At 51.2% G+C, this 27,434-nt stretch overlaps 4 protein-coding genes and 1 pseudogene across 6 annotated transcripts; 3 read left to right on the top strand and 2 right to left on the bottom strand.

Moving 5' to 3' along the window:
• Positions 1 to 47: 47 nt before the first annotated feature.
• Positions 48 to 3,200, bottom strand: LOC112878905 (peroxisome biogenesis protein 7). Of its 3 annotated transcripts, XR_003225896.1 has the most exons (3): positions 2,097 to 3,200; positions 433 to 736; positions 48 to 321 (listed from the first exon to the last, which is right to left on the bottom strand). XR_003225896.1 is itself a non-coding variant. In XM_025943168.1 (2 exons), exon 1 carries the CDS (start codon positions 3,087 to 3,089, stop codon positions 2,124 to 2,126), a length of 966 nt encoding a protein of 321 aa, XP_025798953.1. In that variant the 5' UTR covers positions 3,090 to 3,200; the 3' UTR covers positions 343 to 755; positions 2,097 to 2,123. The 3 variants fall into 3 exon arrangements, 2 of the variants coding, with proteins under 2 accessions (XP_025798953.1, XP_025798952.1); XM_025943168.1 differs by lacking the exon at positions 48 to 321 and having other exon boundaries at positions 343 to 755; XM_025943167.1 differs by lacking the exon at positions 48 to 321 and having other exon boundaries at positions 343 to 736.
• Positions 3,201 to 4,061: 861 nt separating this feature from the next.
• On the top strand, positions 4,062 to 5,729 carry LOC112877187 (UDP-glycosyltransferase 72B1-like). Its single transcript, XM_025941407.1, has one exon. The coding sequence runs from the start codon at positions 4,200 to 4,202 to the stop codon at positions 5,691 to 5,693; it is 1,494 nt and encodes a 497-aa protein (XP_025797192.1). The 5' UTR covers positions 4,062 to 4,199; the 3' UTR covers positions 5,694 to 5,729.
• A 3,958-nt stretch (positions 5,730 to 9,687) lies between these two features.
• On the bottom strand, positions 9,688 to 11,707 carry LOC112887879 (hydroquinone glucosyltransferase-like). Its single transcript, XM_025954170.1, has one exon. It carries the CDS (start codon positions 11,544 to 11,546, stop codon positions 9,972 to 9,974), a length of 1,575 nt encoding a protein of 524 aa, XP_025809955.1. The 5' UTR covers positions 11,547 to 11,707; the 3' UTR covers positions 9,688 to 9,971.
• A 71-nt stretch (positions 11,708 to 11,778) lies between these two features.
• On the top strand, positions 11,779 to 16,293 carry LOC112887901 (annotated as a pseudogene).
• Positions 16,294 to 18,654: 2,361 nt separating this feature from the next.
• LOC112887890 (hydroquinone glucosyltransferase-like) lies at positions 18,655 to 20,512 on the top strand. Its single transcript, XM_025954181.1, has one exon. The coding sequence runs from the start codon at positions 18,811 to 18,813 to the stop codon at positions 20,323 to 20,325; it is 1,515 nt and encodes a 504-aa protein (XP_025809966.1). The 5' UTR covers positions 18,655 to 18,810; the 3' UTR covers positions 20,326 to 20,512.
• The last annotated feature ends 6,922 nt before the right edge of the window (positions 20,513 to 27,434 follow it).

The following is a 27,434-nucleotide window of genomic DNA, read 5'->3' as shown; positions in this document are numbered from 1 at the left end:
ACTCTGCAAACAATTCGGGAGCAGTACTGCACTGCAGTAGGATGGCATTGCAAAGATCTGGATGGAGGCTTCTTCTGCCAGGCCCGTCTAAAGAGGTCAGATGGGCCAGAGAGAGGTGTCGGAACCATTGCAGGGCATCCCATGTATCATATATGTACTGGGCTTATCCTACTGCAAACCAATCGTCAAAAACAGGAGACAAAAAGATTATAGGCGATGGGTTATCAAAGAATTCCTAGCATGCCAACAAGCAGGAGCAGCCTCCTGAGCCTGCGCTTTCAGTCTTTTGTGATCCAGCACCACGAGATTAGTTTAAAGGGCCTGTTTCAAACACAGGAAACCTGGCTTTCAAAGCGAACAATTCAATTCACTCAATACGCATTACAATTGAAGCATTACTTCTGAGTCCAGATTGATTTGATTAGTTAGTACCTATTTGCGAGGCAAAAATGAAATAGAAGTCAATTTCCTGTTGCTTCACCAACTTCTTTAGCTTTGCATGTGAAGCCGTTTTGGAAGGACTCCTCCCAGCAGCACCCTTACCCTTACGCTTATCTTTGGTTGCTGATTCTCCACGTTGAATCAAATCTGTTACGAGCACTTGATAAACATAACATCTTCTTGCTCACTACAAATTTTCTCATCAAGGCTGTGGTCGCAGTCTGTCCCTTGCTATATATCATTTCTCATATCCTTCAAACCATGCCGTCTGATCCTCTTCCATAAAGTATTTACCCTGTCATGTGCAAATGCGCCTGCCTGCTCTGTTAGTTACGTAAGTAGCAAATGCGCCTAGAATATTATATTTTGGCAACCTCAGCTATGATCTGTCCTACACAACCAAAGGCACTAAACAAGCTCAATCAAACTTGTAACCCTGTGAATATTCACCGAGAAGTATGACAATAGCACGGATCACTAGTTGAACTGCAGTTATCTATCGTCAAATCACTAAGCAAGATTGAGTTGCCTATGGCTCTACTATGGAACCTGCCATGGAAAGTTACATGACTCCCTTGCCATAAAACTAACAAGAATTCCATCTACAAAAGACTAGCTAGGAGTCAACTCAATTTCTGGGAGAATAGATAGCTAAGCAGCAAGCCAGCCACAGATCTCCAGTTTAACAAATACAGAACGAAATACAGTCTGTAAAACAGTTCAGGATAGCAGCTGGGAACAAAACCACTTGACACAGCAAACAAGTTGATAAGTTAAACCAAGGCCCGAAGTCCTGAACACACCAGGCCTCAATTCATGGGAATCATTGCCAATAGGGAATAATCCTCTACAACAGCGGACAGTATCCAATTTGCCGGAACTGATAATGACCTCAAGACAAAAATGTTATGCATGACCAATACTAAAGAAAACTTTCTAACTTGCTTGCTGTTTCATAACAACATCTTAACAGCTGACAACCTTCAAAAGAGGGTATGGCAAGGGACACATTCTGTCAGCTTTACAAGATCGCCTAGAAACCCCTTTAGATCACGGCAAAAGATTGCAGCTAAACTTAGTACGGCTGAACAAGAAATCAAGGAATGACTACCAGCAACTAGTGCATATATCCAGAGCATAGCTCCCTTAGTGACCGACTTTCTGATGAGGCTTCCAAGAAAATCGAAAAGAGTAACAGACAACATTTCTACAGAACAATGATCAATACTTCGTGGCATATCTGGAAGGAACACATCAATGTGTTCTCCAACTGACCACCTCACCCCTCCAGGCTGCTCTGGTTTCCTAGCTGCCCCGTCCTTGTTCTACCCTCTGGTTATTTGTTATGTTGTTTCGCCATAGAACCAAGTTGTGGCTGCCTAAGTTTATGGCAGGATTTGATCAGCGTGTAAACTGGAGTAGTTATTGCCTACTAGTAAGCAAAGGCGTGCTACTTCCAAAGTTAATTTGCAGACACAATTTGATGAGGAAAATAGAGTAACAAACTAGATGAATTTGACAACAATTATTGACATTATTCCAACCCCCTCCGCTCATTTGAGGAGTAGATGAGTCACAATTCACATGTAGTTTGTATTAGTATGACCACCACCCAATGCAAAGCAGATAGGAGAAAACAAAATGGTACAAATCACCTGGTCTATTGAATTGGATTTGTTTTGCTACATGGCTCTGGGATCGGTCCCAAAGGGCCAGATGTAGACCATCTCGTCCCAGCCGGTGCTGGCAAGCAGCCCGTCGACGAGCACGCTCATGTCGATGCCAGCGACGAACTCGGTGTGGTGGTTGTACCTGGCGAGCAGCGCGTCCTCGGCGCGGTAGTCCCACATGCACACGGTCATGTCGTATGAGCAGGACATGAGCATGCCCTGGCGATGCGGGGAGAAGCGGACGCGCTTGACGGCGTAGCCGTGGCCGGCGAGCTGCGCGACGGGCGCCCGCGGCGCTCGCACGTCCCAGACGCGGATGGACTTGTCGACGGAGGCGGTGGCGAGGATGGACGGGTCGTACTTGTCCCAGTCGAGCGAGAGCACCTCGTGGTCGTGCGCGGGCAGGATGAGCGTGGGCGCCGGGTCGCGCACGTCCCAGACCCGCGCGGTGCGGTCGCCGGAGGCGGAGGCGAAGACGTCCGGGTGGCGCGCGGACCAGGCGGCGGCGTAGACGCAGTACTCGTGGCCGCGGAAGGTGCGGACGGAGGCCGGGCGGTCGGGTGACCAGAGCTTGAGCGTGTCGTCCCAGGAGGCGGAGACGAAAGCGTCCCGGCGGACGGGGTTCCAATCGAGGCCGTGGACCTCGCGCGCGTGCTCCCGGAGGAGGCGCACGGGGTTCTGCGCCGGCGGGAGCGCGGCGTCGAAGAGGCGCACGGAGCCGTCCCCGGACGCGGCGGCGCAGAGGGACTCGTGGGACTCGGACCAGACGCAGTCGAAGAGCGCGTCGGAGGTGGGGAAGGAGAAGACCGGGACCGGGGCGGCGCCGGGCCCGGGCCCCGCGGCGGCGAGGTCGAGGACGATGAGGTGGCCGTTGCCGACGAGGCCGAAGTGCTGCGACGCCGCGGCGAGGAGGCGGTTCTCGTGGAACGGGCTGAAGCGGACGGCGAAGCCCGGCGCCGGGGCCTTGAACGCCGGCATGGCGGGGCGGCGGTGGGTGGATCGGCCGGCGGATCGGGAAAGGGGGACTCGGGTAAGACTTGGATTTTATTTTTTTCCCTTTTCCCTTTTATTTTTCCTTGTATCCTGTGCGGTGCCGTCTCTGGCAGTGGCACCCAAATCCGAATGGGGTGTTGTGCCTCGACGGCAACTGATGATGTACGGGGAGTAGTTCGTTGGCCACTGGGCTTGCATTTGACTCCCTGAATGGGCTTGTACGGGTATCAGTACAAATGGGCTCTCTGTATTATCTATATGGCGACCTTATCCTGGCCCAGGACAAAAGAACCAAACTGCGGGCCTGCCTTAGGTTGACCAGACAGGCCCACGCTGCGCGCAGGATGGGCCCGGCCCATCCGCACATGACACATGACGGGTTCCCCGCTAATCGTGGGGCGCTTTTAGAGGTAGCCCGTGCGAGTGGCAGCTTCCCTATCACAGAAGGAAAAAGCCTGCCCCCAGGCTGCATGCTGCGCGCCAAGGGCCCACGGCCCATGTAACCTGATACAAATATCACGTATGCACTCTAACTTAAAAACAATATGTAGTGTTCACACTAAGCGTTCAAATTATATTATGATTATACCATTGTATTTGCTATAACAAAACCTTCAAAATAAGATCATAATTAATCATATTAGAATAGTGTTTTAGTTGGAACAATTTGATGGTGAAGTTACAACTATTTTAACAGTGGAGGAAGAAGCGGGGACGGTGGAAGGTTTTAAATTTTATTCGATTGGATCTTAAAAGTTCGGACTTTAATATTATATAATTTAAATTAAAATTATATAAGAATCATGTTAAGAGTGGGATGAAGCAGGGCAGGACGAGGACATTTGATGTGGCTGCGCCTGTACGCGGCAGTTCTTCTTGCTTCCACGTCCACCCTGAACAGAGGCGAATGGGCCCGTCCCTAACTCTCTGCCGACGATCCACCGCCGCCGCCTCCAATCCTGCCATTTTAGTGCTCTACTTCAGTAGCCAGCGCGATGTCCCCGTCCTCTTAGTCAGAAGCACCAGCCACGCGGGTCCTTGTGCTTCAGCTCGCCCCACGGCCGGCGCTGCTGCCCGCCGGAGCCTCTGCGATCGATGGAGTCGAAATTGGCCACCAGCGCCGATGCCCCGCCGCGGCCGCACGTCGTGCTAGTCGCCAGCCCCGGCGCCGGCCACCTCAACCCGATGGCGGAGCTGGCGCGGCGCCTCGTCGCGCGCCTCGGCCTCGCGGCCACGCTCGTCACCTTCACGGGTCTCTCCGCCGCCGGCACGGACGCGCACTCCGCGGCCGCCCTCTCTTCCCTCCGCGACGCCGGCGTGGACACCGCCGTGCTCCCCGCCGCCCCGCTCGAAGGCCTCCCGGCCGGCGCCCGCGTCGAGACCGCGCTCTTCGAGCTCATCGCCCGCTCCGTCCCGCGCCTCCGCGCCCTGCTCCGCGACATCGGCTCCGCGGCCCCGCTCGCGGCGTTGGTCCCGGACTTCTTCGCCGCGGCGGTGCTGCCCCTCGCCGCCGAGCTCGGTGTGCCGGGATACCTCTTCTTCCCCGTCAGCCTCTGCGTGCTCTCCTTCGTGCGCCGCGCCGTGGAGCTCAACGACGGCGCTGCGCCCGGCGAGTACCGTGAGCTACCGGACGCTCTCCGGCTCCCCGGGGGCGTGTCGCTGCGCCGCGAGGACTACGCGGACGGGTTCCAGAGCAGCAAAGAGCCGCTCTACGCGCAGCTCATCGAGGAGGGCCGCCGGTACCGCGCCGCCGACGGCATCCTGGTGAACACCTTCTACGAGATGGAGCCCGGCAACGTGGAGGAGCTCAGGCAGGTGGCAGAGCAAGGCACGTTCCCGCCTGCTTACCCTGTGGGGCCGTTCGTGCGATCGAGCTGCGGCGAAGACGCCGCATCGCCGTGCATAGAGTGGCTGGACAGGCAGCCGACGGGGTCCGTGGTGTACGTCTCCTTCGGGAGCGCCGGAACGCTGTCTGTGGAGCAGACCGCCGAGCTCGCCGCCGGGCTGGAGGACGGCGGCCACAGGTTCCTCTGGGTCGTGCGCATGCCAAGCCTGGACGGAGAACATTCCGACTTGGGGAAAACCCGCGCAGACGACGAGAGCGATCCCTTGGCATGGCTTCCTGAGGGCTTCTTGGACCGGACGAGCTGCCGCGGCCTCGCCGTGGCGTCGTGGGCGCCGCAGGTGCGCGTGCTGTCCCACCCGGCGACGGCTGTGTTCGTGTCCCACTGCGGCTGGAACTCGGCGCTGGAGAGCGTCGCGTCCGGCGTGCCGATGGTCGCGTGGCCGCTGCGAGCGGAGCAGCGGGTGAACGCCGCGGTCCTGTCGGAGAAGGCCGGCGCGGCGCTGCGCCCGCGCGCCGCCCGCGCGGACGGGCTGATCGGGCGCGAGGAGGTCGCGGCGGCGGTGCGGGAGCTGATGGAGGGGGAGAAGGGCCGCGCCGTGCGGCGCCGGACGGGGGACCTGCGGCAGGCGGCGGACGTGGCGTGGGCGCCCGAGGGCTCGTCGCGGCGGGCGATGGAGGAGGTCGCCGGCAGGTGGAAGGCGGCGGCGTTCGGCGGACGTGCACGGGGGGCCATGGTAATGTGACGTGATGGGTTTCGTGACCGTCAGCGTACTTGTTTCGTGGTGAAGTTTGTGCCGGATAATAAAGGCTTGTTGTTTGGTGAGGCGGGGTCAGCTCTGTCCGTTGCTGGAGGAGCAGCAGGCGATGACACTGCACCTGCTGCTGCTTCAATTCGTTGCAGTGTTCTCTCTCGGAGTCTTCTGCCATCTGCCATCAGGTCTGTAGAAAAAACCACGGACGATGGGGTAGGCGTTCGTGTGCCTGGCGGTGGGCGGTGGCAAACGGCAGCACCCCGTCCTGAAGCGGATTAAAACGTTGGTTTTGTTTTGCCAGCGCAGTGTGTGCGGCCGCGCGCGAAAATGGATTGTGAGAAAAATGTCTTTGACCTTGACGGCCCACAAGACGACGGTTGGCCCACTTTTTACGGCCCAAGCTACCGGGCGTTACCCGGTCTGCTTCTGTTTTCTGTTACAGCCCATTTGGATGTTGGTATTGAGACCCGGAATCAGCCATTGGCATTAGATACCCTCCAATTCTGCTGTTTGGATGATCTAGATATTAGACCACGGAAGTGCATCACAATGTCACCAAACTTTTGGCCACGCTCGCGGGAGCCCACCTACAATACCGAGCCCTCCAGCTCTCAATTAGGCTGAATCGGCTATTCCCCCTCCCGCGCGCGCGTACCCCTTTGTTCGCACTCGCAAAAAACAAAAGCTGCTGCTGCTCGAGGGGAACGGAAGGGGCGACTGGAGGAACACGCCGCCGCCGACGCCGCAGGTTCCCTCCCTCCCATCCCTCCTCCTCGTTCTCTTGCATCTCCAGCCATCCTCCATCGTTTCCCCTCTCCCTGCTGGTCCAATTTGCCCCCAATCTCCCCTCTCTCCTCCTCAACTTCTCCATGTGCTGTGGACTGGATTTAGACGACGGGCTGCTGCAAGTTCTTTCCCTCTCCTCCCTCCTCCTCATCCTCTTGCATCTCCAGGTTCTGGCCATCCTCCACCGTTTCCCTTCCCCCCACGGATTCACTTCGCCCCAATCTTCCCTGCTACCCTACCTCTCCCTGCGCAGCACCAACAATATGTCGCCCAAGGTCTCTGTGTTGCCTCCTCGCCCAATCCCTCATCCATGCAAACCTATGGCGCCTCCCTGTAGCCCTCTCCTTCACCTCCTACCGCAACTATCCGAAAAGAGAGGGTTACACTAGACGAACAAGACTGTTACCACCTGCCGCCTATCTCATCTAACCATGGGACAGAGCCGAATCCGGCAACACTAATTAACCCAGACACCACGTCTACGTTAAAGAGCGATACTTTAGTATCCCGCGCGGAGCCCCCACCCTCCGGATGGATAGACATCATACTAGAGTAAACATACAAATACCAGAACCGTTATCCTGGCACTAGATTTACTCTTCTAATCATGCAAGGTATAAGGTACAAGTATAAACTAATCATAGCATATATGTCTGACACCATAGAATATAAACTATGCGAATATATAAATGTAGAAGTTAACTCTATTAAAAATATCCGAGAATTACATAGGAGAGGAAGAGCTAAACCCATACTGAATACTCCTAGGCGACCTCGGGAACCTGAAGAACATCTACTTCAGCCTAAACTCCACTATCCTATGGACTAAGCAAGAGAGAAACTTGAGAGAGAGCCACTTGAGGTGTGTCTTCATTTGGAGCCCCTCCTCTCATATTTATAACTATGACCATAGGGTGTTTCGGCCGGCAAATGAGGGGCTATCATCTAGAACCGACATTGGGAACCAATGGGGGAACTCCACGTGGAAGAGGTAAGTCGGTAGTGCCTGAACTGGTTCAATCAAGACAGGCCGCCTCTCCTCTTCTCCTTTGGCAGGGTGACTGCCTAGTGGGCCCTTGGGTCTGTCTTGAGTGCACCAGCGCTGTCCTAAGTCGCTTTGCATGCTCGGGTGAGCCCTTTGATCCATGCGAGTCTGAACGGTGCGTTCTATTTGGTCTATAAAAGTTGCCTTGGATTTAAGGGTGTGTTTTTCCTCCATTTCTACTCAATTTCCTGCATAGCACTATTTTTCAGGAGACATGTAGAAATGACATTATTCTAAATAAATATGCGTGTAAGAAATGTTAGTTCTCATAATTTTCTGATCAAATTGATGGTCGAAATTTATCCGTAACGAGTGTCAGGTCTTGGCTGGCGGTTAGTATGGCTGTGACACCTATGACGTTGGCGACTGGGGTTTGGAAACCCCATTCACCAACTGCCGCGAACTCGGCGTCGAGGTCGCGCTGTACACGACGTTGGCATTCTGCAGCGTTCCTTTTACGTGTGGCGCGCTTCTAGTTCCTTAATCTGCAGGCAGCTCGTTCGGCGTCGTTCTCATCGCCAGCATCAGCGGTGACCTCATCCCCGGAGATTTGTTCGAGTAGCTCGTTGGGGTCCTCGTTGCCTTCGCCTTCGACTTCCGCCATGTAGACGTGGTGGTGTGAAGAGTGCTCGTCGGAGCTGTAGTCGACCAACACAGTTCCTGTTTGGGCAACGGTGATGAGGGGCCTGCCTTCTTGGTAAGGCAGCGTGTCAAGGTGTGCCACAAGGCGGGCGTCGTCTCCGAGTAGTTCGGTAGATTTTTTGCCCTTCCAGTACACGAAGCGACCTTGTGGCGTCGATGTGATCATCAGGCCCTGGTGACCGCCCAAAAAAGGCTCTGCACCGTCATCATAGTCCGATTCGTAGTCATCGAAGATAGGAGCGTCCCGATATGCGGTGGCTTCTCCTTTTCCAATTTTGAGTAGTTGATCCAAGTCCTCATTCAATGTGGAGAGGGACTCAAACCGCGTGGCCCCCCAATAAACAGTGATTGCATTGCGTACTCCGAAAGAGAATCAAATTCGTTGTTCTTTGGATCGGATTCAATCTGACCTGAGGAATCTTGATGTAGCACGAGTAGAAGTCACATTGAAAACGGACTGTTCATCAAGTTCCCTAGCAAGGTCAGGGAGCGACATCTCATTGAGGTTGTCTACGAACTCGTCAAGATTGTTGCGTCAGGTTACTGCAGATACTTCCGGCTCCCTAGGGTTGACCAGGTGGCTGCTGAAGCCACCCGAGTCATTGGCGATGCAGACCCAGGAATCGAAAGTGAAAGTGGTGTCCTCCTCAGGCACAACGCTGGTGAAATTGAGTGTTGCCATTGAGTTTGCCGGTGGATCTTTGATGAGCACCCCTACCTGGCGCGCCTGCTGTCGGTGTTTAGCCATCAACCCTACCGAGGGATACCCCAAGATAGTAGATTTGTAGGTAGGGTGTCACCGAGATCAAAAACTCGAAGGTGCAAGCAACACAAGGTTTAAACAGGTTCAAGCCGTGATATGAGTAATACCCTACGTCATGTACGTTGGTTTGTATGGCCTCGGATTGGTTATGCTTTGAAGGGAGTCCCTACCCGCCCTTATATACTCTGGGAGAATAGGATTACATGAAATTCTAGACCGACACCATGACACCAGTTTAAGAGTCCTACCTGAGTCTTACTCGGGTAGTCTCCTTCTGTACCGAATAGTCCTTCTCACATGCGAGTACTCTATAACAAATGTAAGTTATGAGATACGGCTCATCGCTTATCTTAAAATATTCTATACTATATGCGCAGTCCCATAGCCCCAGATGTAACAGTCAAGGTACTAATTTAAGTAATTAAATAACAAGGCATCACGGATTAGATATCTCCACCCCAAACTCAAAGCAACGGATGGACGGTGGAGCTTAATTTCAAGAGCATCAGCCGGCACGCAGCCAACTTGCAGCGTAACTTAATGGTGTGCGATGCCATGACCATATTCCTGAGTACTTGTATGTCTTTCCAAAAGATTATTTAATCTTTTCTGGTATAAGTTATCGTTACGTACTCCTTCCTAGGTCGTTTTAACTTTTCAGATTTATAATCTTTGCTATGTGTTCTATGTATCTAGAAAAATCAAAACGACCTACAATTTGCAACAGAGCGAGCAGAACACATCATCCCTGCATCATGGTTCAATTTCATCACATCCATCCCACATTAGGGCAAGTTTGTATCTACATTGATGTCTATATCCCTGTTCGAGCATGGGAAGCTGGCTCTCCCCAGAGTCGTGTCAGCTGCTCATCCCATCAATCTTATTTTCAGGCCCAAGAGGCTAAGATCAAACGAAGGTAACGGAGACGCACACATTCATTATTTTCATCGTCAGGTAGTACAAACCAAAGCACACGGGGTCGACGACCCATGCACATCGACGATCACTTGTCTCTGGGCTTGCAAGTTTTCTACTGCTTCTGCCGGCCAAGCGCGGCCGCTTTCCACTTGCCGGCGACCTCCTGCAGCATCTGCCAGGACGACCCCTCGGGCGCGCACGCCCGCACCACCGCCTGCTGCAGCTCCCCGGCCCGGAGGCGCACGGTGCGCCCCTTCTCCCCACCATCCATCAGCTCCCGCACGGCCGCCGCGATCGCCTCCCGCGCGATCAGCCCGTCCGCCCGCGTCGCGCGCGGCCGCAGCGCCACGCCCACGTTCTCCGACAGGAGCACGGCGTTCATGCTCTGCTCCGCGTACAGCGGCCACGCGACCATCGGCACGCCGGACGCCACGCTCTCCAGCGTCGAGTTCCACCCGCAGTGCGACACGAACGCCGCCGTCGCCGGGTGCGAGAGCACGCGCACCTGCGGCACCCACGCCGCCACGGCGAGGCCACGTCCGCTCGTCCGCTCCACGAACCCCTCGGGAAGCCATGCCAGTGGGTCGTCCCTGTCGCTCCTGTGTCCTGTAAACATGGCGAAATTGATGGCATCCAGGCTTGGCATGCGCACGACCCAGAGGAACCGATGACCGCTGTCCTCCAGCCCGTCGGCGAGCTCGGCCGTCTGCTCCACAGACAGCGCGCCGGCGCTCCCAAAGGAGAGGAACACCACAGACCCCGTTGGCTGGCTATCCAGCCACTCCAAGCACGCCGACGCGCCATCTTCGTCGGAGCTTGGACGGATGAGCGGCCCCACAGGATAAACAGGCGGGAACGTGCTTTGCTCCACCGCCTGCTTGATCTCCTCCGGGTTGCCGAGCTCCATCTCGTCGAAGGTGTTCACCAAGAAGCCGTCGGCAGCGCGGTACCGGCGGCCCTCCTCGATGAGCCGCGCGTAGGCCGGTTCCTTGCTGTTCTCGAACCCGTCCGCGTAGTCCTCGCGGCGCAGCAACACGCCGCCGGGAAGCCGGAGAACGTCCGGGAGGTCACGGTACTCGCCGGAAGCAGCCCCGTCGTTGAGCTCCACAGCGCTGCGCATGAGGGCGAGCGCGGTGGCGTTGCTGGGGAAGAAGACGTAGGCCGGGACGCCGAGCTCGGCGGCGAGGGGCAGCACCGGGGAGCCGAAGAGGTCCGGCACCAGCGCGGCGAGCGGGGAGGTGGAGCTGATGTCGCGGAGCAGGGCCCGAAGGTGCGGTATGGAGCGGCCGATCAGCTCCCACAGCACGGTCTGGATGCGGGTGTCGGCGGGGAGGTCGTCGAGCGGGACGGCGGGGAGAGCGACGGTGGAGACTTGGGTGGCGCTGAGGGACGAAAGGACGGTGGGGTGGGCGTTCGGCGCCGACAGGTCGGTGAAGGTGACGAGCGTGGCCGCGAGGCCGTGGTGCGCGACGAGCCGCCGCGCGAGCTCGGCCATCGGGATGAGGTGGCCGGCGCCGGGGCTGGCGACCAGCACGACGTGCGCCCGCGGCGAGGCAGCGACCGTGCTAGCCGACGACTCCATTGGCGCGCCGATGTGAGTGATGCTAGCTTTTTTTTGATGCTCCCGCATTTGTACAAACAACTGGCCACTCAATCGAATCAATACCCACCCTAAAAAAAAAATCATGTGTCGAGTCCTTGGTGGGCATGACTCGGAACACCGGGTGGTGGTTTAGCAGAAAGTTAAGCACCACCTCATGGAGAAGTTCTCTCCTGCATGTGGCTAATGCAGAGGCCGGTTGATAGGGAGAGACCAAGAAGAGGAGTGCCGTCTCTACTGGTCTACTGGACGGAGTGAATGATGTGGGAGTCGAAGATGCTGGTTTTTTACGTGTGAAACGAAAGATTTGCTCCACCTGATTATCTTGACAGGCTAGTTGAGAAAATATCGTTTGGTAGGGCTCGTCTGAATTCTTCTGGAGAGTGAATTTTGGAGAGCTACTAAACGGGGTCTTGGATCTTTCATTCTGTCTATTGCTAGGTGGAAATACTATACGAGTATTACTACTGCTAACCTAGAGCTGGTAGTTGATTTGACAGGGAAATCCACGCAAATTAAATCGCAAGGTCGAAATGTTCAACGGTTTTTGTCAAAGATAAACAAACGCATGCCCACTGATCTTTACCATGTCCCCGATCCGCTGCTGGTTCAATAGTCAACCCCCTGCCTTCTCAGCAACAATGGGGGCGCGTCACGTCTCATCTCATCGGACGTGCACGCGACCTATGGAGCCACTGGTCAGCACGGGCCCCGCGGGGCGGACGGCGCCGCCGCGGCCGCGCGTCGTGCTGGTCGCCAGCCCCGGCGCCGGCCACCTCATCCCGATGGCCGAGATCGCGCGGCGGCTCGTCGCGCACCACGGCCTCGCGGCCACGCTCGTCACCTTCGCCGACATCTCCGCCCGCCCGGACGCGCACTCGTCGGTCTTTTCCTCCATCCGCGACGCCGGCGTCGCCACCGCCGTGCTCCCGGCCGTCCCGCTCGACGACCTCCCACCCGACGCCAGCATCGAGACCGTGCTCTTCGAGATCATCGGCCGCTCCGTCCCGCGCCTCCGTGATAGAGTGGCTGGACAGGCAGACGACGGGATCCGTGGTGTACGTCTCCTTTGGGAGCGCCGGCTCGCTGTCTGTGGAGCAGACGGCCGAACTCGCCGCCGGGCTGGAGGACAGCGGCCACAGGTTCCTCTGGGTCGTGCGCATGCCAAGCCTGGATGGCATCAATTTCGCCATGTTTATAGGACACATGAGTGACAAGGACGATCCACTGGCATGGCTTCCCGAGGGGTTCGTGGAGCGGACGAGCGGCCGTGGCCTCGCCGTGGCGGCGTGGGCGCCGCAGGCGCGCGTGCTCTCCCACCCGGCGACGGCGGCGTTGGTGTCGCGCTGCGGGTGGAACTCGACGCTGGAGAGCGTGGCGTCCGGGATGCCGATGGTCGCGTGGCCGCTGTACGCGGAGCAGAGGATGGAACGCCGCGGTCCTGTCGGGCTGATCGCGCGGGAGGAGATCCCGGCGGCCGTGCGGGAGGTGATGGGTGGGGAGGAGAAAGGGGCGCGCTGTGCGCCTCCGGTTGCGGTTGATCAGTTACTGTATGGTAATGACTGTACAACAGCCGGCCGTATTTTGTCCAGCCGCGCGGCCGCTTGCATCCACCGTCCGTCCGCATCAAACGAGCGACGCACGTCTCACATGTCGCTGAACGACCGGTCCCACATACCAGAAGCAGGAGAGAGAATTTTTCGCGTCTGTTCATTTCATCCTCATCCTCTCTCTCTCCTGTCACATTCAGCGGTGAGCATTTCCGGATCCGGCGCGCTCCCGCGCGGCGGTGCAGGGATGGGAGGCGCAGATTAGGCCCAGGTGAGACCCCCCTCGCTCATGGGCCTTGGAACAAAACATGTTTTCACATCGATTTTTTTACTACTGTTTCGTGTTTGGTCATCGGCGAGCGCAATTGGAATCCAGCGAGAGCATCCGCGGTGGTAGGAGGAGGGACCAATAGTGCGGATTCAGAAAGGCGCGTTCATGCCTCGCGCACCCCAAAATGCTCTGGATCGAGGGGAGGTTGTTGGGGGTTTTCGTGGTTTGTTCTCGTTCTGGGGGGAGGTCATCGAGATCCGTATCTGGGGTATTCGAGGGTGAGGGAAGAGGGATTTTTCATGCCGACACGCACCCAAACGCTCTGAATTGGTCTGCATCGGGGGTGGGTGCAGATGCAGAGGGGATTCATCGGGCGTTCTGAGCGCTGGGAACACACCCACGCTCATGTAGATGTTCATCCGGTTGTTTTTCACATCAATTAGCAGGAGGATTCGCGTGTGGGGTGAGGGGGGGATCAGACTAGTTGCTTGAGAACGTCAGATATTTGCTGCTTAATTCAGTTTCAGTTCTGTTCAGTTCAAGGAACATTATACCTAGTTGCTAGAATTTTTTTAAATTTTCAGTTCAGTTCAAGTTAGTTAGTCCTGCATTTTTTGGGAGGATAGGGTGATGTAGGTGGCCAGTGCAGCCTACAGGCATGGATATAAGTACAATAGAGAATAGTTAACTAAGATCAGGAGGACATTAACACAGGATAGCAGAGGATCAGTTTCAGTCCAGTTGAGTGACCCTGCAATTTTTCATTTTTCCCACGCCCAGCCACCTGACCAGCCACCTGTAGCAGAAGAATGATAGCTTAACTGAATGATAGCTAGGAGGAGGCCTTTTTTGGATACGATAGCTTAAACAACGGCTTTTTGTTTGGGCTGGGATCTATAGTCTTTTTTCAAAAAGCTTTTTACTGTGTGTTGGTAACGTGCGGTTTTACTGTGGTTTTTGTTCAGAAACAAATATTGATTACAATGACAAGGGGGCAGAAGCAGCAGCAAGGTCGCGATACTTCGTCTAATGTGGTCCATCAAGCTTCTCTATTATTTTTTATTTTTATATTTTCACAGTATGTCTTTTTTGTTATTATAAGTAGGCATTAATGCACTTAGCATAAGGCATTTTAGCGCATCTAGCTAGGCATTATTCATTTTAGTATTATGTCTATCAATGTCTAAAATCTGATGTTCACCATTCCCATCTTGTGATTGTATATGTTCATTATAGCATGTGTAGCACTTTTCCTGACCACTTGTAGTTGAAGCTAAGAGTTTATTGATTATTCCTGACGACTTTGTAGAGATGGAGTTTTCCGGTATGCTATCATCCATTTTCTCTCCCTCATGTATTTCGATAGTTGCTTGTATATATCATTTATTCTTTTTTTTTCTAGGTCATTGGCTGGACCCATACTTACTGATTTGAACTACTTCTCATACATGAACTAAGTAGTGACTCAGAATTACCCCATTGGGTACCCACTTGTCTTATGTTCATTTGTTCACATTTAAATTTTGGAATGAATCCATGAAACCTTGAAATGAGAGCTGTGATGATGATGGCGCGGCTGCAGTAGGAGAGCTCGAGAGGGCACTGGACAAGGCCTAGGCCTATGCTTCCAAGGTCAGCATTCCCCTTGCAATTTTCACGTTCACTGCGACACGAGAAATTTATGCTTACTTTTGATACGGGGTCACTTGAATTATTAGATGCAAATCGTGCTTTTTTTTCAACTTATTTTTCTAAATTGGATGAGATTATTGCACCTTGTGGATTTGGGAGCTCAAGTATATGTTAGGTTGTTGGATTTGATACAGTAGCCTTGATGAGCTAATGGAGGATACAATGTATGTGTACGTGTGCATTTGTCACCCGTTCAGTCACTCATGAATTAATGTGTGCTAATTCTTTTTGGAGAGTACCATATACACGGGTTACGTGTGGTTCAGTGCTCTTATGCTTGAGGCCAATTCTATTTATTGTACTTGCAGAAATTGAAAATAAGTGACATTTTCATTTCAGGAGTTGAGTTCTATTCAGTATTCCACGAGATAAAATGTTCTTTATCACGGAAAGTGAATATTTTAGTTTGGGGATAGTAAGCAGAGGCCTTCAGTTAAAATAGTTATTAGACAATGCCCTATGCATGTAACTTATATCAAAATATTAAAATGCTTAACTGACATCATTAAAATGCCTAGGGAATATTAATCAAAATGCTTATAATATTAACTTGCTGGTGGAACTAGGGCTCAATGGCATCCGGACCACAAATTTCATATCGTAGGCAATATTTGCTAGATTAATTAATAAATTATTCATTTTAGTTTTGCATTTCTGCATTCTGATTTAAGCATTTTCAGTGTTACTTGTTTTTGTTTTATATCGATCAGTTTTCATGCTTGGTGCTGTTGTGCTATAGCATTATGACGTTTTTTTTTGGAGAAGCATTATGATTACTTTTTGTAGTGCAGATGATGCTGATCGGTGAGGCAATAGTTCAGTTGTCAATATGCAAATGTAGTATCCAAGTTACACATTCTGTCACATGAGGAAACCTTAGCACTGTGATGACTTTTTGTATGCACATACAAGCTGTATTTGCTAAATTATGCTAAACCAACAAGCATTTTATCAATTGTAGGCAACTCATACTAAACATACAAGCATTTTATCTGTTGTAGTTCAGCATTTTTATGTTTTGTTTTTAGCATAATTTCATATTAACCATTGTGGCTTTGTACGTGCTATATACTAACTGATTTGGTTCTTTATTTTCTCATTGTATGGCAGGTCATGAAAGCAAATCATCAGTTATGTGGGTAGATGAGATGCCTGCACAGCACCATGAGTCATGAATGTTAAGTTTTGCCCGTGATGTAGTTTTGTATTCCGGGAGGGGGAGGCAAATATGTAGCTTTGCAGTACTAAATCATGTGTTGAATACCCAAGCATATGTACATTTTGAATAAAATTGCATGTTATGTCAATGCTGTTTTTTCTATTCCTGGATCATCCACGACAGTGCTTTTGAGCTGCAGTTTTTTTTTTCCATAAAAGGGCAGTGGATAAAAGCTGGATGACCCCGGTTGCCAAACAGGAACAGGCCGTATGCCCGGCCGTACGTTAGCGGGTCCATATTTGTAATAAAAGAAGGCAAGAAGTAATACGCTGTTGACGGCGTCAAGTTGCAATTGCCGCCGCTGACCCTCTGGTTGATCTGCAGCGTAGACACTTCTTCCCAGACTCGTACAATTCACATGGCGTGGCATATGACGCCGGTACTAGGGCTCCGTTTAGATTGCAAGTTTTTATAACTTTTGAAATTTTTTTGATACTGTAGCATTTTCGTTTGTATTTGATAAATTTTATTTAATTATGGACTAACTAGGCTTAAAAGATTCGTCTCGTGATGTACAATTAAACTGTGCAATTAGTTATTTTTTTACATACATTTACTACTCCATGCATGTGTCCTAAAATTGATGTGGTGGAGAGAGAGTGTAAAAATTTGGAATTTGGAAGCGATCTAAACAAGGCCTAGATGTGCGGGTGCACGGCATACGATGCGTGTGGGTCCGGATGGGACACACGACATGGTATATAGCGTCGCGTGTACGAAACGTCCGATCCAAACTGAACGTGCTCTGATAGTGATCCATGAGTATTGCGTACATATATTTAGTACCACTTTGCTGTTGAGCCGGGATAGAGCTAATTTTTAAACTTTTATACTCCAACTATAACACGTTTGAATCAACCTTTTACGATCACGGTAGAAGCGACGCAACGAGGAAGCTTTGCGAGCGAGAGCGGAGAGCCAGATACTTATTGGATAAAAAATATCGCCGAGGGAGGAGATTTTTTTTTATTTCTGGTTGTAACAGACTAATGCGGTGGTATTTTAAATAGGTTTACGTACCATTAGTAATTATCGGAAAATTTTATGGGCCTGTAATTTACACTGGTTTTAGGCCAAAAACCACTCCTCCAAACATGCCCTGTAGTATATAGGAGGCGCGGACGCGGTCTATAGCATAATGCCGTGACGCACCACGAGTCCACGACACCACTTCTTTCTTCTGGTGAACCAACTTGACCGTGCGTGCTTTCATCTCAATGCAGCACTAATAATGTATTCCTTTTTTTTTTGAACGTGAGGGACATAGTTATTTCTCGCGCGAACGACGACGATAGATGGCTGTTGCCCCCACAAGCCCTGGCTCTATGTGAGAAACGGAGCCCGTGCAGTCCGGAGATGTTTGCCGGAGTGCAGGCGTCCCGTGGCTGAAGAGGATGAACAGAAGTACGGAAGGCATCGTGAGATTGCGACTGGGCCAAGGACCAGGCCTTGATGTGTCCAATTTGAGGTGAGCATACGGCCCAACTGAGAGGTTCTGCCTAGTAGCCCAGATCTGCAGAAGTTTTCACAGACTTCACCTGCAATTTGGTGACACAACTTGATTACACTGCACGAACTATTTGCTTTTCTGTGATGCACGTGCATCTGTTCTTAAAAAGGAATATTTAAGTTAAAAGAGCATTTGCATCTCGCACAATTGCAGTATGGAATGATTTGACTTTTGTGTTCTTTATTGTTCCATATGCTTTCGTACTTCTTTTTTCTGATAAGATAGCTTTTGCACCGGAGGTGCTGCACACCTTAAGCGCGAACCTGATTCCATCGGTCTGACGCAGTGTCGGATCCAACTTACACTTGCTCAACTTTAGCAGTAGCCGGGGTGCGTTCGTTTCCCAGAGTCTAAAGTTTAGACCGGTCACGTCAAAGAGAATTTTGTCATTTAGAAGTATTAAATAAAGTCTAATTACAAAACTAATTGCAGAACCCCAGAGCTAATTCGCGAGACGAATCTAATGAGTTATATTAGTCCATGATTAGCTGATGGTTACTGTAGCATCACTGTGGCAAATTATGGATTAATTAGGCTCATTAAATTTGTCTCGCGAATTAGCACCCATCTGTGCAAAAAGTTTTATAAATAGATTTTATTTAATACTTCTAAATAGCAAGATTCTCATTTGATATGACGGGGCTAAACTTTAGAGGGTAGGAAACGAACACACCCTTAATCATAGAACCTTTCCACATGTTTGGCTAGGGATAATTTGGATCTGGATTTTGTTTTCCAAAAGAATTATAATGTTTTGTTCAAACGTAAAGTCGATGAATTCAAAGCACATTGTTTTCCCATAAGGTCGATGAATTATTCTCTCCCATTGTATACTTGCAGCTTTCCACATGTTCTTTCAGTTAGCCTACCTCATTTTGAAATTTGATTCCCCTTTAATGTTAAATATTTTCAACCTCTTCAGAAATTACATTTCAAAATTTCTAACACCCATGAAGTCAAAGCACCAATCATGCAGCTAGAGTGCTCCATTGAGGCCTATAGCAGTATAGCTATTCGCCATTTGACATTTCGACACGACAACTAAAACTACTACGAAGTGAGGCGCCACCAAGGCACCAACCATACGTGCGCGAGGGTGACGCTTCACCATGGCCGCGGCGACCAGCGGTGCAAGTGACACGTTGCCGTCGCCGACGGAGCTGCCATCGCCGGCGTGCGCGGAGGAGCTGGCGCCGCCGCAGAAGGTCGTGATCTTCGCGAGCCCCGGCGCGGGCCACCTCATCCCGCTGGTGGAGCTCGCGCGGCGGCTCGCCGTGGACCACGGCCTCGCGGTCACGGTGGTCACGCTCACCGGCATGTCCAACCCGGCAACCGACGCCGCCGTGCTTTCCTCGCTGCCGGCCTCCGTCGCGACCTCGGTGCTCCCTGCGGTTTCCCTCGACGACCTCCCGCCGGATATCGGCTTCGGTACCCTCATGTTCGAGCTCGTCCGACGCTCGCTCCCGCACCTCCACGCGCTCATGGAGGGCCCCAGCGGCGGCCCGGTGACCGCACTCGTATGCGACTTCTTCGGAACCGCGGCGCTGCCGCTCGCCGCCGAGCTCGGCGCGCAGGGGTACGTCTTCTTCCCCAACAGCTTCGCCCTGATCTCCATAATGCGCCACATCGCGGAGCTCCACGTCGACGCCGCCCCCGGCGAGAACCGCGACCTCCCGGACCAGCTCCCACTCTCTAGCGGCCTGGTTCTGCGCCACGCCGACCTCCCCAACGGGTTCCGGGACCGGACGGACCCGGTATACGCCTATCTCGTCGAGGAGGCGCGGAGATACGGCCGCGCAAACGGCTTCTTGGTGAACAGCTTCGAGGAGCTGGAGATCGCCATGGCGGAAAAGTTCAAGCGGGACGCCGAGGACGGCGCGTTCCCTCCGGTGTACCCTGTGGGGCCCATCGTCCGGTCAAGCTCCGGCAAAGAATCCGATGAGTCGGCGTGCTTGGAGTGGCTGGATCGCCAGCCGGAGGGCTCGGTGGTATACGTCTCCTTCGGCACCGGGGGCGCGCTGTCCGTGGAGCAGACGGCCGAGCTCGCCGCCGGGCTGGAGACGAGTGGCCACAGATTTCTTTGGGTCGTGCGCATGCCCAGCCTCGACAGGAGCCCTTGCGCCTTGGGGACGGTTCCCGGCGCCAAGGACGATCCACTGGCGTGGCTCCCCGAGGGGTTCTTGGAAAGGACGAGGGGCCGGGGCCTCGCCATCGCGGCGTGGGCGCCGCAGGTGCGCGTGCTGTCTCACCCCGCGACCGCGGCCTTCCTGTCGCACTGCGGGTGGAACTCGACGCTGGAGAGCGTGGCGGCCGGCGTGCCGATGCTCGCGTGGCCGCTGTACGCGGAGCAGAAGACGAACGCGGTCATCCTGACCGAGGTAACCGGCGTGGCGCTGCGGCCGGCGGCGCGCGGCGACGGCCTGGTGGCGCGCGAGGAGATCGCGGCGGCGGTGAGGGAGGTCATGGAGGGGGAGAAGGGAAGCGCCGCGCGCTGCCGGGCGAGAGAGCTCCGTGAGGCTGCTGCGCGGGCGTGGTCGCCGGAAGGATCGTCGCGGCGGGCGCTGGAGGAAGTCGCCGGCAAGTGGAAGGCAGCACTAGTCAACGGGAATGGAAGGACTTCATGATTTGTTTCTTCCTCCATGGCTCCATGCTGATCAATCATCAAGGCTCCTCCATGCGCCTATTACTTCCGTGAATCAGACGAGATGAAACTAATAAGTTTCTGTGAATTCGAGGAGATTTTGTTGAACTTGTTGCTATCCAAACACTCTTTCCTCAGTTTTTTTTAAGATTTTCTAGCGGTTAAATTTATTCTCGTTCGCTTCAGCTTCTTGGCCTGGCTGCAGGCCCTGCAGCTGCAGCTGCGGAGCACAGCCAACCATTCGGCTGCAGATACGCCCCCTCCATCCAAAATAGAATATAAATAGTTTCAAGTTTTATCAAATTTATATAATTTTTTTAATATTTATAACTCTAAATAAATTAAATTTAATAAAAAATATATTACACAATTAATCTAATAATATTTTTTATAATATAAATGTTAATACTATTTTATATATATTTGATTAAATTTAAATTTTTTGATTTTTTGGGAAGCCAGACTTGGATTATTTTTTTGAACTGAGAAGTAGGCTGCTGCATATTTAATTCCACATGCTATGCACTGCAGCTGCCGCTGTTTGGTGCAGAGACGTGCAGTGCTGTAAAAATATCCGTCTGGCTGCGGCAGGTCCTGCGTAGCAGGCTGTACCGAGCGCTGCCGCATTCAATGGGTGTGATAATTATGGTTTACGAACGTATCTTACTGGCATCTTTTTTTATTTTCTCAAAAGAAACCTCATTTTCTCATTTGACATTTTAATTTGGCTCCATTGTTGGAGTACAAAAGAAAAAAAAAACGTGTGGCCAATGCGAAAGCAACATCAGAACTTACTCCTGCCCCATGCTCTAAAGTTTTCGTGAAATGGTACCTATGCATTAGCTTAAGTGGATACATAACTCGGGCCAAACTATAAAAATCATCCCACCGCAAAGTCTTCAACTATCCCAGAGTACTACAAAGTTTCGTTGTACCTAGCGAACTTGAGGCTGATTGGGATTGCTCTCCGGTCCGGATTCAGTTCAGGAAGATTATTGAGGCACCGCTGTCCACATCCTCTGCTCACATCATTTAGTGTACCTGTTCAAGCAGATCTGCGTGCACCTGTCAGGAACCTCAAATTACAAGCAAAATATATGGACGGTGGCATGAAAATAATTTTAGTTGCACTAGATGAGTCGTGACTATTTGATGAAGCTCTTATACATTTTTTGTTTCTTGTCCTCCCTGCCTTAGGTAGCTAGTCTCACCTCATCGACCCTCAACCCAGCTTCCTGTTGCAAGTAAGGCAGCGGCGCCGCGGGACGCGATGTGCTGTGCAGTTCGCGCGGCAACGGCATGTTTGGGCAGGGAGGGATGGCAACGAAGATCACGTGATGGGCTCGCTTTGCTGCGGTCCTTCGATACCGGTGACAGCCGGCAGGGAGGATGAGGTGTTTCCGGTGCCTTTGTTTGCAACCAGTGGCGGAGATAGGATTTTTGTACAGAGTATGCCGGAATAAAATTTTTATATGCAATTCAGTAAAATACATATATAGTTTTGTAAATAATTCGGTAAAAATTCGGTAAATAGCATATAAAGTCTTGCATTCAACAATACGTGCGAAAGTTGCATACATTAGAATAAAATATGGTCTAGGAAAGTGCGAAAGATGCATAAACAAGCTTACACATACAAAAAGACTATGTCTTCTTATTTGGCCTACGCTTCCTCAAGTCCATGAAAGTTTGAATTATGTCTTCTTCATCCACTTCAAAGAAAAAGTCCTTCTCAATGTATGTGACAAGACAATCATCCAAAAGACTATCACCCATCTTGTTTCTCAATTTAGATTTCACAAAAGTCAATGCAGAGAATGCCCTTTCAACACTTGCTGTTGCCACCGGTAAAAACAATACCAATTTGAGAAGCAAGTACACAACATCATACACCTTATGTCTTTTTTTTTTCAACAAGCTTAACTGAGAGATCAACAAGATTGTGTAGGTCTTTGAAGTCATCATCTTCTCTTAGGACATCAATAAAATTGTCAAGTTGGAAGTCCAGTTTTAGCAAGTCAGTGCTTGATATGTCATTAGGATAGAACTCAGCTAGTCTATGTACCTTCTGTGCATCAAATGAAGCAAATGAGTTGGAAGGATCAAACGCTGCCATACAAGAAAGCAACTCCATATTAACTTTATCAAACCGACTAGCAAGCTCTATGCTAATTTGATCAATGATCCCAATATATAGTGCTCTTCTAAAGTGGTCATCATTATTTTGGTCATGAACAAACCGAACAGATCTTCCAAAAGGCACATAATTACCCTCCATAGTAGGAACTTGGACACCATGCTTGTTGCAAAATAAAATGACCCTATCAAGAAATTGATCCCAACCATGATTCCTTAAGTGTTCCATTCTTTTCTTTACCGCTTTAACAAGTGTGATTGCATTAAGAATATCTTGCTCCCTTCTTTGCAAACACACTGACAAATTATTTATGTATTCAAGATAGTAAACATTAAGTGTAAACAAAAAATAAAGTCAAATGACTCAAATGCACCAAGCATGGTATGTATCTTTGTCCAATCAGCTCTAACAGTAGTATCCTCTCCAAGAGTGAAAAGAACTTTACGGATTATAGGATACATAGCAATGATGTCGCATACAGTGTTGTAATGAGAGCTCCACCGAGTGTCACCAGGCCTAGCCAACCCCATCTCTTGATTTAATCCACTTCCAGTTTCAAGTTCACCACAATCAAGTGCTCTCATGAGATTCTCAATCCTAGCATCTCGAAGCATGCCGTGACGCTTACAAGAGACTCCAACAATATTCAGCAAGAGAGACACTTGATCAAAAAATTAAACACAGTTATTATTTCCCTTGGCAACAACAACAAGAACTAGTTGGAGTTGATGTGCAAAGCAATGTATATAATAAGCAGAAGGTGACTCTTTCATAATCAATGTTTTCAGCCCTTTAATATCTACTCTCATGTTGCTAGCCCCATCATAACCTTGACCACGAATTCGTGTCAAAGTCAAGCCATGACTAACAAGTAAAGCTTCAATTGCATCTTTAAGTGACAAAGAGATAGTATCATCTATATGAACAATTCCAAGAAAGTGCTCACATGGCCTTCCCGAAGCATCAACATAACGCAAGAAAAGAGCTAGTTGTTCTTTATGTGATATGTCACTACACTCATCTGCTAAAATTGCAAAGGACTCTTCACCAAGTTCTCCAATTATTTTCTTTCTAGTTTCTATGGCACAACACTGAATAATCTGCTTTTGTATCATTGGGCTAGTCAAAGTGCAATTATTTAGAGCATTGTTTAGAATATACTTGTTCACCTCTTCACTATGTGCAGCAACAAATTTCAAAAGTTCAATGAAGTTACCTCTATTGCTAGACTCTGCACTTTCATCATGTCCACGGAATGCTAATCCTTGATGCAAAAGAAACTTCAAACATCGAAGTGAATAAGTCAGCCTTTTCTTATACAGATAACGATCCTCAGCACTCCACTTCTCAATTTTATCATCAATTGCTGCATCAGGATTCAGAAAACCAAAGTATTTCTCTTGGGCTGCCTTATGTGCCTTAGAACGTGCATGTTTCAAAAGTGCATTCTCTCCTATATTCCAATTTTTCCAACCTTTCACAGTAAATGCAGCAGTTCCCTTTCCCTTACTTTCTTTGTTTTTGAACAAGTAGCATACAAAGCAAAACACAGCATCTTTCTTGACACTATATTCAACCTAAGGAAAATTATGAAACCACACAAAATTGAAATGACGTTCTCTATCTTCAGTCCACCTTTTTAAGAACTCATGTGCATATGGCTGAAATGGACCTCTAAGAATATATGCTCTTCGAATTGCATCATGATCATTAGCATGGAAACTTGCAATGGGTTGTCTTTCACCTGGATCATTTGGAAGACGACTCACGTCATAAGTTGGTGGAGCCGATGGTGGTAGCAGTGGTGGCGGTGGAGGAGACGTAGGATTCACAATTTCTTCAATTACTCTCTCTTCCTCTTGCTCTTGAGTTGCCTCCGGATGTGGTGGCGGTGGAGGTGGCATAGGATTCATATTTTCTTCAATTACTCTCTCTTGTTCTTGAGTTGCTTCCGGAGGTGGCATAGGATTCACATTTTGCCTCTTTGCTGCATGCTTTCGAACAAGAGATGCAATATCTCCATCCCTCTTCATAATTCAATCACTCTACAATCAAATGTCAAAATTCATAGTGCATCAGCCATCAAGCCGTTATACTAATTAAAAAAGGCCACATCATGTTATAAATTAAGCAATCAAACTATTGGAATTGAAGTTAGAGTTTAGCACATTTGTACTGCATAACTAAAATATAATCGAGCAAACTAACAAGACTACATGAGTTCCTCTAATAGTCTAATTGTAATCCTAGTCGCAAGAGCAACAAAGTTGTACCAGTGTGCTAATTCCCCGCAGCACCAGGCGAGGAATAGGAGCGCGAAATCGGGTGGGCCCCAGGCGGCCAGGAGGCGCGGAGGCGGAGGCGGAGCCGCGGAGGCCGTCTGGCGTCTGCAGACTACAGGATCCAGCGCTGGCTGCGGCCTGCGGGCTGCCAACAGCCGGCTGCAGCGTCTGGCCAAGTGGAGGCGGAGGCGGAGGCGGAGGCGGAGGCGCGGAGCTTGGCGAGCAGGCGAGGGCGCGAGCCGCGAGGCCGTCGAGGCGCGGTGGGACGCGGTGCTGGAAGAACTGCGTCTGGCGGCTGGTCATCGACGAACGACGAGTGCCTCAGTGCCCTATTGCCCCGACTGCTGCCAGGTCCTTGCCTCCTTGGTGGGCTGGCCGGCTGGGCCGCTGGGGACTGGGGTGGTCCTTGGTGGGCTGGGCCTTAGGGTATACCGCGGCCCACTTGGACCACCCTGTAGCTCCGCCACTGTTTGCAACGGGTGATTTGTGGATGATAGATTATTTGGATGTTTCATCAATTGATTTACGATGTTGCGTTTGTTGTTTCTTTATGTTGCATTTGCAAGACATTGAAATGTTTGAATTGGGTCATTTTGTATGTTACAAAAGATTGTTTGAGATGTTGCAAGGGACGATATGCGATGTTGGATGGGTGATTTGATTCAGAGTTCTTTCTTCCTCCCCGGTGATGTTGCATATGTTGTTTGCAGATGTTGCATTTTCAATTTATGAACACTGCAGTGATGTATTTTGTCTCTTATTATGATCTTTTAAATAAGTTCGGATTATTTTGACCGACGTTGCACGAAACATATCCTCATGTTTCAGTGGGATTTTTCTCTAAAATCGGTTTGACGCTATGAGCAAGTTTAGAATAATTTTGATGTTGCAAAAATTTATATATGATGTTGTGTACATTATCGATGCATGTTGCAAAATGATGCTTTTGCTGGGCCTACCCTCTAATGGGAGGGTCTCGATGTTTGGACACTAGCAAGTCTGAATATAATATAGCTTATTGTCGAACTCCATGTGAAGGCAAAATCGAAGCTTAAAGTGTGTATTGAGAAGTCGAATTCAGCAAAATAAAATAAAACATGCTTGCATGGTCGTTGGGCACACAACACACTCACCCGCCCAAATACATATTGTCGGTACATACGGACAGGGGTACCTCCTGCTAGGGTGTCCAGACCCTTAGCGCATCAATGTCGCCTCACAGATAAGGGCGCGATGGTGTCCGGCTCCGGCGTGTGCGCCAAGCGCATCGTGGTGGACGCGTGCCACCACATGCTCGGCCGCCTATCCTCCATCATCGCCAAGGAGCGGCTCAACGACCAGAAGGTCGTGGTAGCCCGCTGTGAGGAGATCTGCCTCTCCCGCGGGCCCCGTCTGTTAGTAAGTCGTCTGACAGGGTCTCCAACCAGATGGGTGCAAGGTTATCCATGACCTCGCCCTTGTCCTATGGGTGACGGGGCGTACGGTCCGGGCCTGACAACTGGGATCATGGTCTCCGGACCTCCCCCGTGCTCATATAGGTCCGGCGCCTCCACGTGCCCACGAGGATAGGGTGCTCGAGAATGGCCTCCACAGGCCCGGACCCCCCAGGGGGTCCGGCGCCGCCACGTGTGGGAGCCAGACCCCTCTAGGCCTGTCCATCCGGACTGGCCTCGGGGGCCCGAACCTCCCTTTCCCCGGGGAAGGGGTTCGGTGCCGCCACGTGCCGCCTTAAGCTGCCAAGGAGGCGGCTGCAGGGCCAACCCTGCCACGTGATCGCGGCAGAAGGCCCTCCGTGGGACGCCAACCCAGCTACCGCATTAAATACGGGTAGGTGGGCTCCGCCGCGCCCAAGACAGGGCATGGCCTGCCCACTGATACACTGGGCAGGTATGCTGACACCACGGTAAGCCCGCCTGTTTCCAAGGCGGCACGTCGCATCACCGCGCATTGTGCGCGGTACAGTCAACTCACTGCGCCGCGCGCGTGAGCAAGGAGTAAAGATGGTCTGCTGCAGGAGAGCTGAGGCGTGCGCTGCCACAGGGCGCGCGGAGGCGACGGCGTGGCGGGTCAGCGCAGCTCCTTCGCCTGTCAGAGGGTACTAGCCCAACAGTGACAGCACGTCTTCCACTGTGCGTAGTCACTGGCAGCAGGCACTATGCCGGTAAGGCGGCACATGACCATATCCTGGCTGTAGATACGCACATCAACTTCCCGATAGAGGACTACAGGGAAGAGCTGGAGAGGAAGATCTCCATATATCTCATATAACAAGCTCCTGTTGGCCGGACCCACCTGTCGGGGCCGCACAATGTAAGCACTCCCCTTGGTCTATAAAAGGGAGAGTGCACCCGTTAGAACACAAATTTCTCTCAGGCTCTCACAAGGTCTAGACCCACAAGCTGTCCACAAACATACTCAAGCAATACAACACTCAAGTGGACGTAACGTATTACGCTCCGGCGGCCCGAACCACTCTAAATCCTCGCATCTTTCCCGTGTTCATCCGCCCTTTGATCAAACACTCCTAGATCTCCCCCAAACTCTTCCTAAACTAGGATTAGGCGGGTGCTCCGCCACCCGGCTGGAGATTTACTCCGACACATATTTTCTCCTTTGTAGAAAAAAATTACTCTAGGACTCAAAATTTATGACAAAACAAGTTATTTTACCTTT

The sequence above is a fragment of the Panicum hallii genome, chromosome 1, assembly GCF_002211085.1.
Source record: "Panicum hallii strain FIL2 chromosome 1, PHallii_v3.1, whole genome shotgun sequence".
NCBI lineage: Eukaryota > Viridiplantae > Streptophyta > Magnoliopsida > Poales > Poaceae > Panicum > Panicum hallii.
This window is presented reverse-complemented; position numbering and strand designations above follow the sequence as displayed.